Source organism: Symphodus melops (assembly GCF_947650265.1).
Source record: "Symphodus melops genome assembly, contig: scaffold_516, whole genome shotgun sequence".
Taxonomy (NCBI): Eukaryota; Metazoa; Chordata; class Actinopteri; order Labriformes; family Labridae; genus Symphodus; species Symphodus melops.
Genome location: NW_027636502.1, coordinates 1 through 11,142, shown reverse-complemented (window position 1 = coordinate 11,142; position 11,142 = coordinate 1). Strand labels below are relative to the sequence as shown.

The window sequence follows — 11,142 nt, the reverse complement described above, 5'->3', positions numbered from 1 at the left end:
TGACTAACCCTCAGAGAACGAGAGTGAGCCTGTTGTATTCAGCTTTAAGTCGAGGTGGACGGTGATCCCTGCAGACCTCGTGCTGTGAACGTCTGTTCACCCATGACAAGCGAGAAGACAAAGCGTCAGGCTGTGGAGGAAACGTGGGCAGCTCGACGCGCGGCCGACAGAGGAGGAATTATGCTCCGATAGGCAGAGCTGTGTTTACAGCAGCACCCTTGTCTTAGTGCCAGAGAGGGTGTCAGAGGGCAGCGCGAGGCCAGGGTGGCACAGAGTTCACACAGCAGACACTTTGAGCACCGGCAAAAACGCTGCGTCAGCCCCCAAACAAATGACTTTCTCTGTCTGAGGTTTTTTTGGGTTCGCAAATGTCTGACTCTCTTTTTTCACTGTTTCTTCTCAATGATGCTGATGTGATTCATCGCTTCCCAACATGCCCCCCCCCCCCCCCCCCCCCCCCCCCCCCCCCTCCCTCGTCTGGCAGCATCACAATCTCTGTCTCATTGAATACCTTCTCCCAATCTGAGAGTTTTTAAAAGATCTCTCAGATTGTAAAAGGAGCGCATGAATATCTTTACGTTACATATTTGAACACATAAGCAGATGTAGAAATATCCTAGAGCTGACTAAAGTAGCAGGCGGATCTCTACAACCTTCCTGTCAGCTGGGATGTCGGGATTGGTCGATTCATAGTCTAGGTAGACTTCACGCTGACAATCCACAAACAACCACGGACCAACAGGAAGTGCGAGATGAATAATAAGACCATCTGTCTGTTTAGTCGTTGCTCCTCCTCGTCTTATTTGGACTTGGATTAGGTTAGCTCTTTCCCCTTTGAGGCTCAGCGTAGCAGCATCCACCCTACAAAACAAGAGAAGCATTGGATCACTGTGTAACTGTGTGATCCTGTTAGGTGTGTGTCCTGTAACGTGTGAACAGGAACACGGATGCACCACTTCGCGTCCTCGTACAGGACTTGTCCCGTATGTGTGAGAGTCCGATTCTGACCCGTGGAGCTGTGATAGAATCTGCTACGTTAGTGTCATGTGTAGTCCATGTGTTTTCTTCCAGTGGTTGACCTTTGACCTGACGTGAACACATCCACCATGACCGTCCAAAAGTGAGGCTCCTTTAACTTTTCATTTTGACATGGAGAGGTCAATAAAGTAACTTCACTGTTAGAAGTTTTCTGATTTTAAAAAGCATTTATTGAGGTGAGACATCCAACATTCAAAGATCTTCTATGTTCTTACTTGTAGTCTTTACAGTTTGTGTTTCAGGTTATTAAATGTGTTTGTAGCAGGGAGCCAGTGAGGTGTTTGTTGTTGAATGTTTGCTGATATGAGATCGAACCTTGCTGCCAGATTTTTTTTTTGTTATTGCCTTTTTCTTTTCCTTGTAAAAAATATCTTTGCATTTGTGCGTAAAGTACAAAAAAAAAAAAAAAAGATGTGATGATGTTAAAATGTAAGAAATAGAAGCTGTATTGGCTCTCGATCAGAAAGTCATCCTTGTAAGATATATGATAGTTATCCAAGAGACACGGCTTGAGAGGATGTTTTCATCAGAGTGTCATGTTGACATTTTCAGTCATTCAGAAACACGAGTTTGAATCATGAAACATGTCCTGTCCTTGGATGGAGCTGGCCTTGCCTCATTCATAGGAATGAAGGATTACATCATGTGTGGAGCAGAGTGGCGTAACTCCCTGGCTCCCCTCACAAACCTCAGCCCCTCCCTCTTAAAGTCAGTCCTACCTCTGTTTACTTCTTCCACCGCTCAGTCTGCTTCTCTTTGGACACCGTCGTGTCACCCGTTCACATGAGCTCACATGGATTTAATTATTTGATTCAGTAAAATGACAGTTCCTGGCTCCTCTCGCTCCATTTCAGTGGAGGATGTGCTCACAATGAGATCAGCGGCTGAAGCTAAAATCCCCTCGTATGTCGTATGAAAAAAAAAGCTCTGGATCTTTAAACGGGCTGGAAACATCCTCCAGTGTCTCGAACCTGGGGTGTGATGGTCAAAGTATGTCCAAAAAAAAAAGTTACAGGTTGCCAGAATATGCACACACCACTGAACAATCAGTCACAGGAAGTGAGTGTGAAAGCACAGGATTTTACGTGTTCATCATGTTCCTGCAGTAAGTAGTCTCTAGTAAGACTCGTTGAATCCCTCGGCTTTTTTTTGTCGTCTTTCACAGGATGACATGAAAGTGAACCTGGTTTTGTTTGAAAGGCTTCGGGGGTCTCTGCTCTTCCATCTGGCTGCTCAGAGCTGCAGCTGTCTCCTCGACTTGGGCAGAAAGAGCCGTACATCAACGCAAAGTAGACTGTGACATTGGGTTATCTTTGGACAGAAGGGCCAGCAGATTTATATTCCAGTTTCACCTCATGTCGGATTTAGAGACGAGCTCCTCGGGGTTAAGTATGACCCATCTTCCAAGCAGGAAGTGAATCTGGTCTGTGTCCTGTCTCTATTTGTGTGGCGCTCCAAATCCAAAGCTGTTGGCCTGACCCATTGGTATCTATAGCGCTAGATGATAGGAATGGTCTCCTAACGTCCTATTGACTCGGACAACAATAGAGCTCCATGACCTGCAGGTTATGTATAGAGACGTGTGCAGCAGAAGTGTCAGCAGAGCAGATGACAGTGCAGCGGCTCTGACATCATCTCTGGTTCCCTTTTAGCTGTCCGTGTATCCGCTGATCCGTCTCTTCATCCGTCAGGGGACGCTGTCCTTTGCTTTGGCTTTGATTTTGTGCAGCAGCAGAATCTGGCTGTGGCTCAGTGGGTAGAGTGAAAGGTCGAGGGTTCAATCCCCAACTCCTCCGAGCAACATGGCCGACGTGTCCTTGTGCAAGACACTTGAACCCTGAAATGCTCCGCCAGGTCGACTGCTCGGAGCGCTAATTACCCCACGGGGATAAATAGAATTTAAAAAAAATAATTATGGTCATGAACATTAAAACACAGCTAAATATTTTCCTACCTCCTTTTTTTTTAAATTTTAGGCTGATTTAACAGGAACCTGCCTGGGAAAGCTATTTAACTATTTGATTATTTTACATTTAAAGCAAAACAAACATTTCAATTGATTCTCATTACAGCTGTTTATTCTTTGTGAAAAGAAGGCAGCTCTTATCGCTTCATCAAGAAGTTACACACACTCTGAGTTTGATGGTTTGAATCCGCAGGCCTGTTTGTTCTGAAGATGCAGAGACCACTCTGTTGGCTCTTGGTAAATAGTTTTGAAGGAGTTATCTGTTTTTTTTTAATTCTTCAAAGCCACATGATGAGGAAATGCAGTGTTTTGTGTTTTATGTTCTTCTGTATTTGCCTTTTCTGATTTTAGTCTGTTTTGGTTTGTCTTTTATTGTTTATTTATCCTTTTTTGTTTGTGTTTTTGTCCATGTCTTCTAACTGTTATATTGTTTGAAAATTAAAAAAAAAAAAAATCTTGAAAGCCGCTGAAGCAGCACAAGGAGTATGAGTTGACTCAAGGTCAACGTTTGTTGTTGTGCTAAGCTGTGGTGTGTTTTCTCCCTCTGCAGGGGTGATCAGCCAGTGGCAGAGTGAGTCCAAAGAGCGGGTCATCTCTCTCGTCCTTACCCATCTCCCTCTGCTGAAACCTGGCAATGTTGAGGCCAAGGGCGAGTACATGCGCCTGCTGCCCCGCATCCTGGCGCACACCATCGAACACGGCCATCACCTGGAGGAGTCTCGCCAGCTCCTCTCCTACGCCCTCATCCACCCTGCCACTTCTCTGGAAGACCGAGCCGCCCTGGCTCTCTGGCTGAACCACCTGGAGGAGAGAGCCGCCGCCCGAGGAGACTCGCTGGAAAGGCCTCCTCCGTCCGGGCAGCACCACCACCACCAGTCCACTCCTCCATCCACCCTCAGCTCATCGGGATCGTCCTCTTCCACTAACACCTCCTCGTCAGGCAATCTCTACTCGCTGCACCACCAACGCTACGGCTCGGACGACCGCCTCAACGGATGGCAGAGCTCCAGGGACTCAGGGCTGGGCGGAGGCTGGCACCAGCAGCAGGGCTGTGAAAACGGGCACCTCCTTCTCTACCCGTCATCCTCGGTGCCGACGACCATCAACACGGTTGGAACCGGTGGAGGAGCTAACACGAGTAAGTGAAGGCCTTTTCGTTTGAATAAACAGTGTGTTTTTAATCTCTATCATCAGTTGCCGTGGGGACAGAGAGGATGACAGCACACTTTGATTTAACATCACTGAAATCTTCACTGTAACATGATTTACGTGTCTTCGGTGGTCACTTGAACTCCTGCACCCTAAAACCACCTTCACAGGCTCTCAGTACTCACAGCTTCGCTCATTAAAAAGAAGATTCAGTGAGTGACAAAATACATGACTCATCAGTTTTTGTTTTGTTTTTTGAATACTGTATTGTTATTCGATAATTTTACAAGGAACAAACACGTAGAACAGGGATAGCAGGCAGGCTCAGTGCAGATTCAACATGCATACATTCAAGAATTTGCTGTAAATCAGAAGCTGAGACACAGAGATACATTCATTTTTACAGCATGTTCATCAATATCCTCTGCAACTGCAAAAAAAATATAGAATAAGACATCTGAACAGGACAGAACAAGCATTCGTGTGAGATTTCCACGGTTCACGACTCATCAGTTTTAACATTTTCTCTATAATTAAAATTGCAACAGTGATTGTTTGTATTAGTTGCACTTAATTTGTTTGCATTTGATACCAGCACAAGAAATCTGTGCAGCGTTTTGCAGCACAAAAAACACTCCATGCTGCCATCTCAGTAAAGACAGAAGTGAACAGGGTGACCCACAGCAGCTACAGCGGCTGTTTGAGGTGGAAGTCAACACACACAGAGAGAGAGAGGGCAGGGCTGCTGAAATTGAACATAACTATGGTCAGAGCAGGATATTTCAAGACAAGAATGCAAAGGCCCTGTGTGTTTTTTTCTGGGAGATGAAAGAAACAGCTGAAGGTTTATAAATAAAGACACATTTAAGCCCCGCTCGCTGCTCCAAGAAAGATCCTCTCGTATTTTTGACTCCCAGCAGCTTCAGCCCCACACAAAAGACCGCAGGATTTCACAACCGATAAACTGGAGTTACCCCAGACAGATGTTGTTCTCAGGAGAAGTGTTGTGTGTACAATAATCGGACATCAAATATATCTGCCCATCGCCTTTAACATCAAATCTTACCATTTCTGTCACTCAAAATGTGAACCAGTGACTGTAGTCTCTTCGTCTCCACCCCCCCCCCCCCACCCCCCCCCCCCCCGCCCTGCACTCTATGTTTATCTGTTCATGATGATGATAACAGGAGTATAATTGTCCAACCACATCAACCTGTGTGCGACTGATACCACATCCTGTTGACCCCCCCCCCCCATACTCCCAGCCTTAGTCCAGGCCGCAGCCAACACATACCATCCGTCCCTTCCCTTGTAAGGCATCCTTTGTGGGAGACTGTATTTAGGGAAAATGGCTAATATTTAGGGACTGGAACTTGTAATGTTAGCTGGGCACCTATTTTAAACGGGGCCCATGAAGTCCTATACATAGCGCCAACAGTAAGAGGACCGCATATAGGAGGAGGAGGAGCGAGTAGCGGAGTATTGGTGGCAGCTTACCCCGTCAACGTGGCGACACAAAAAGCCCTTCAGCTCCCGTTCACCTCCTTCAGCGGGAGGAATCTGTGAAGGTGAAGCCGGCGTCCGTCCTTCCTCTTCAGCAGGAAGAGCCGCCAAGCTCTGCGCCTCGACATCGTTTAAACATCTCAAGGAGCAGATGTCTTAATCATTAAAGAAGATGGAGTAAAACTAAAAGTTTACCCCCCCCCCCCCCAAAAAAAGGAAAAATTATCAGGAAATGGATGTTTATGGAATTTGTTCAAAATCAATGATTTTCTGCTTTATTTATGGGGTATCAATAAGCACGTAAGGTTGAGTCTCAAACCAAAAAGCTCAAGAAGGAGAATTCTCACTTTATTTGCAGCCACAGGCAGATGGACGCCCATCAGATCAGCTCACAGGTTAACGAGAAACAACACGAGAGAAGTTAAAGTATTTAAAGTCGACTCAAATTAAAGATGTAATACTGATAACAGGAACTCGAGGTTCCACCAATCAGGGCATAAGGCAGAAACACAATGTGGACCTCTTGGTTCTGCATCTGCTGTAAGTGTCCAGTGAAAAAGAGACAAAAATCAGTCGACTCTGCCGTTTTGGGAATTTCTATCTTTTAAAGATTTGTGACCTGAACCATGACACTAAAGAAAAGGACGAGACTGATTGGTGACAGAACATGAACTTTATGGTTTGAGTACGTACAACTCAAACGCTGCTTCTCAATAAGCTAATAATAATAATAATAATGATAGTCCCGAGACATTTACAGATGAAGACCAAAGAATCTAAACACTTCCTGAAAGAGTTTTTGGATTTGACTTGAACGTCTCGTCGCCTTTGTAACGTGTTTCTCTGACTGAGTTAAAGATGGCGTCTGTGTGGGAGATGTAGTTTGTTAATGTCTGGATTTTCACTCTTGTAGACAAAGTAGATAGAAGCAGGACAGTGTGTGTTTACCCGGCCGGGCAGACGCAGCCTCGCTCCCTCTCCTCGCTCCCTCTCCTCGCTCCCTCTCCTCGCTCCCTCTCCTCGCTCCCTCTCCTCACTGTCTTCACTTCACTCGTTACAGCTGATCTTTGAAGACTTTCAGTTTTAAGATGTACAAAGATCAGATTACACGTACAGGATCAACGCTGAATGTTATGATGATGATCGGCTGCCAATCAAGTGTTGTTGTTTGTTTTTCATGTAAAAGGTCCTTTCAGATAGGAGGCGGGATGTGGCGCCGCACATTGCGAGGTTAGTTGGGAACGTAGCTGTTTGTATCCGTCGGCTGTTCAGCAGAAAGCCCGGATCTTTCTGCTGCTGAGGAGGAGAGAGTGTTCAGCAAGTCCTCAAGAGACCGACACGACTCGAGGGAGTTTAGGCCGTCAGCTCGATAACGAACGCTTCACGACCACGACCACGACGCACGTTTCTGCTGCTGTTTTAAACGCACCTGACACGCCCAAACGGATTTCTCTCGGTAGTTCAGGAAGGTGCGACACCGTTTGTTGTGATCTGATCTTCCCTCCTTTTGTCACCGAACCCTGAGGACAAGTTAACTTAGCCAGACCTCACGCTGCACTCGACAGCAGCACGCGGCGCCCACCGCAGCGTCCTATCTGAAAGGCCGTTAAGTCTCCAAACAACCTCTAACAGTTTTTTATTTTTTACTTTTTATTGTCCTGCAGTCCTGACAAGTGGAGGTGGCAGCCAGCAGCACAGTCCCCTGAAGCGCTCTGTGTCCCTCACGCCTCCAATGAGCGGCCCCAGCAACCAGCCTCTGGGCCATGTCTGGCTGTCTCAGGAGGACCTCAGGACCGCTAGAGGCCCCGCCCCCGACCACGCACCCCTCTCTCCACAGAGCAGCATTGCCTCTTCAGGCAGTGGAGGCAGTGAGCACCTGGAGGAGGCGGGTTTAGGTTCAAGCCTGCATCGCAGTTCCTTCCATGAAGACGGCAGCGGCATGAGGGGTCAGTTACACTTAGTGTTACGACTTATGTTGTCTTACTAAGATGTAAATATGAGGAATTCATTTTTATAATAACACAGTTTTAAAGTTGAACCAAAGGGTTTTTTTATATTGCACATGTTTCATGCTGCTCTTAAGGATTTAGAAGGAAGGAAAAATTGTCCCCTGCATAAAGACGTCCCTCAGTGTTCACAGGTACAGAGACATGACGGACTCTTAGGGCGCACTCACACTAGGAAATTTGTCACACGTGTGACCCCTGAAGTCCAGACCTTGTGACTTGTGACCTTGGAATGGTACGCTCGTTCATCCTCCAGCACAAGCACGGGAATGTGACGTTTAATCCAACTTGCATAAATCAGGAAATCCAGAATTGTAAGAGGGCCGCATCTGAACGCAACTCAAATCAATCAGTGAAGTTTCACTCATGTTCTCTGATCTGCGCTCCGTTGTTACCGGAATAGAGAAAATTCACTGTGCTGATATCATTACGTCTATTGGGGAGGGAGGGGGAGGGGGGTGGCTTTTATTGACTCTCTTGTCTGATACACTTTAGCGATGATCCGATCTTGAAGTGCTTGAAAAGGTGTAAAAAAAGATTTTTTTGCAAACTGCAAATATTCTATTTTCTTCACTTGGAGAAACAAGTCCTGAAAGTCTCCATCAGCTCTTCATGTGTGCGAGTAATGTAGAGTCTGTACGAGAGGTGCAGGTGGGGTCTGGAGCAGTGTGAGTGCAGGTCAGCTGGGGGGTGGGGGGGGGGGCGAGTGTGAGAGCGCTTCCAGACTTTCAGCCGGAGGCTTCGGCAAGTCGTTGATCCGGTCAGAGCAGTTTGTCAGGAGAGGTCGAGGCCAGACCTGTCAAACCCTGTGACCTGAGCTTACTGCACCCAAGTCACATCATCCTCTTATAGACTTTTTATATGGTGTAAAAATAATAAAGAGACATTCGACAAACAGCCCCTCGAGAATAAAACATCGACTTTACTTTGAATTAAAAAAAAATTTTGAAATAGTTTCTGATTTGAACTTCTGCAAGTGGTTAAAAAAAAAAAAGACTGTATGACTTTAAAACAGCAAGCCAACAAAATAACGTCGTCGTAAGCTGTTATCAACTTGTAAGTCAGCTGGGATTCGTCTCTACGGCAAAAAAGAAAAAGAAAAAAGAGATGTCTCAGCAGCGAGCGAACCGTCTCAGCAGTTTGAACGTGGAGAACAGATGAGCTGAGCATTCATAAGCACTTCGACATTTACAGTAAGCTAATGAGACATGATCAGTAAGAGTTTGATTAGTTGCACATCGCACTCGAACACGTATGTCGAAGGAGCAGTAGGTCATGGAGACTGAAGATCTGTATGTGTTGGTGGCGCTGGTGGCACAGTGGTTAGTCGCTCCTCATCGTGGGCGGCGCGGGTTCGACTCCGGCCTGTGGCTCCTTTCCTGCATGTCGATCCACGCTCTCTCTCTCTCTCTCTCTCTCTCTCTCTCTCTCTCTCTCTCTGATTTCCATCTCTGTCCTGTCTCTTCAATAAAAGCCCAAAAATCTTTAAAAAAAAAAAAGTATCTGTTACAGACGAGGACAGTTTATAAAACGCACACATGCTCTGTATTTATCTTGTTGTTTCTTAGGAATATAACTTCTCTTACTAGAAAGGCAATTTACAAAACTATGTAGTTTGTTTCCTGCAGCTGTTTATGTAAGAATTCAACGTTCAAACATTTCAACATAATTTATTGAAAAATAGGAAATAAGTGTGTGTGTGTTTGTGTCGCTTCCCCGACAGATGTTCCTGCGTGGCTGAAGAGTCTCCGCCTCCACAAGTACGCCGCTCTGTTCTCCACCATGACCTACGACGAGATGATGTCTCTCACTGAAGAACAGCTAGAGGCACAGGTTTATACACTGACACACTCACACACACACACCCACACACACTTTCTCTGACAGGAAAACAAGCTGCATAGCGAGGGCTGCAGATGTAACATCTCCACCCTCGACGCTGCGAAGACCAGTGTTAACCCTTTCAGCTCTGGTGGTCCCAGAGCACAGGGGAGACTTGTTAGCGGTGGCTAACTCCAGCGCTAACCCCGCTGGTCTTTAACTGTACAGTAACTCGTCAGCAGCGAGCAGCAGCCAGGTGCAAGCCGAGGCGTTTATTGTTGCACACACGTTAAACTGTGGGCTTCGTTCATCCTGCTGTTTCATGCAGCGCCACTTTCACACACACACACACACACACACACAGACGCACACACACACACATTTGAATGCTGAATAAACGTCTCATGATAACGCTGTATTCACTTGAGGACAAATGTCACCTGACCAGATTGAGTGAGTCAAAGTGATGAAACGCACAGGATGCGTCTTCGCTCTATACATAGATTCACAGACGTTTGCTCTCCAGTACTTCATCATCAGATGGCGACAGTCGAGCTCGTTAGCTGGAGTCTATTCTGAAACAGAGGATGCAGCTAAAATTAACTCACCGGAAAGCAGAGCACTTCCTCTCCAGGTGCTGCTCGCTCCTTCTCTGTCTGACCTGACACAACAGACACGCATGCTTCGTCCTGTGTGACCACCGATTATTCATGCTGTTAGCAGCTTGATTGGGATGTGTCTTGATCATCGGTGCCGGTTCTTAATGAGACGAGCTAGAAGCTGTGTTAGCCCCTCTGCCCCCCCCCCCCACCCTTGCATTCATTCAACTGGACTCAGCAGGTTCCCTTTTACACCCTCTGGTCGTTCACTGCACGCTGCCTTATCTCAAAGTATGAAGTGATTTGAAGACAAAAAATGAGAACAGAAAAAAAAACTCTCTTCCCTTCAACAGAAAGTCACCAAAGGAGCGAGGCACAAGATCGTTATCAGCATCATGAAGCTCAAAGAGAGGCAGCATCTACTCCGCAGCTTGGAAAAGGTCAGTCACCCCTCCGTCTTCTCATCTCCGATTTGTTTTTATTTACGTGTGACGAGGTTTGTGAGAGAACGTGATGAGGGGAGAGTCTAAGATGGCATCCAAGAGAACCCCCCCCCCCCCCCACACACACACACACACACACACACACACACACACACACACACTGCACGCCCCTCTATTCAGCCTTCAAAGCAACACAATGGCACTCAAGGGTCCACGGCAGGAGGGACTTCTCGGGCCAGCTAAACTCAGACGTAACCTTCTCCCCAACACTTTGTTTTAAAATGTGTTCCCGCTGCATTTGTAAGGCAGGAGAAACCAGACACCTGTTGCTTTCGTGTTTTTGGGTTTACACCGACTCACGTGGCGCTGCTCTCAGGAGGGAGGCTAATGTGACGCATCCGAGCTGTGACGTCTTTTTCTCTTTGTATAGAGCATTTCTAGACCACAGAACATGACAGGGTTAGAAACGTAACCCAGGCAGTGGAAGAGGACATGTTGAAGTCCTTCATCATTAATGCTCCGACCTCCCTCCATCATGTCCGCCTCCTGTCGTTCTGATCTCCACCAGGATGTGTTGGAAGGCAGCAATCTGCGAGCCCCGCTGCAGGAACTCCACC

General features: G+C 46.7%; 1 protein-coding gene across 1 annotated transcript; it reads left to right on the top strand.

Moving 5' to 3' along the window:
* Nucleotides 1-1,106: 1,106 nt before the first annotated feature.
* On the top strand, nucleotides 1,107-11,138 carry LOC306819438 (protein Smaug homolog 1-like; the record flags this gene model as incomplete). The annotated part of the gene is made up of 6 exons (XM_079373237.1): nucleotides 1,107-1,120; nucleotides 3,505-4,142; nucleotides 7,321-7,602; nucleotides 9,386-9,495; nucleotides 10,436-10,522; nucleotides 11,094-11,138. Coding segments are annotated over 6 exons (1,176 nt in total), but the record flags the coding sequence as incomplete, so codon positions are not given.
* Between the last annotated feature and the right edge of the window lie 4 nt (nucleotides 11,139-11,142).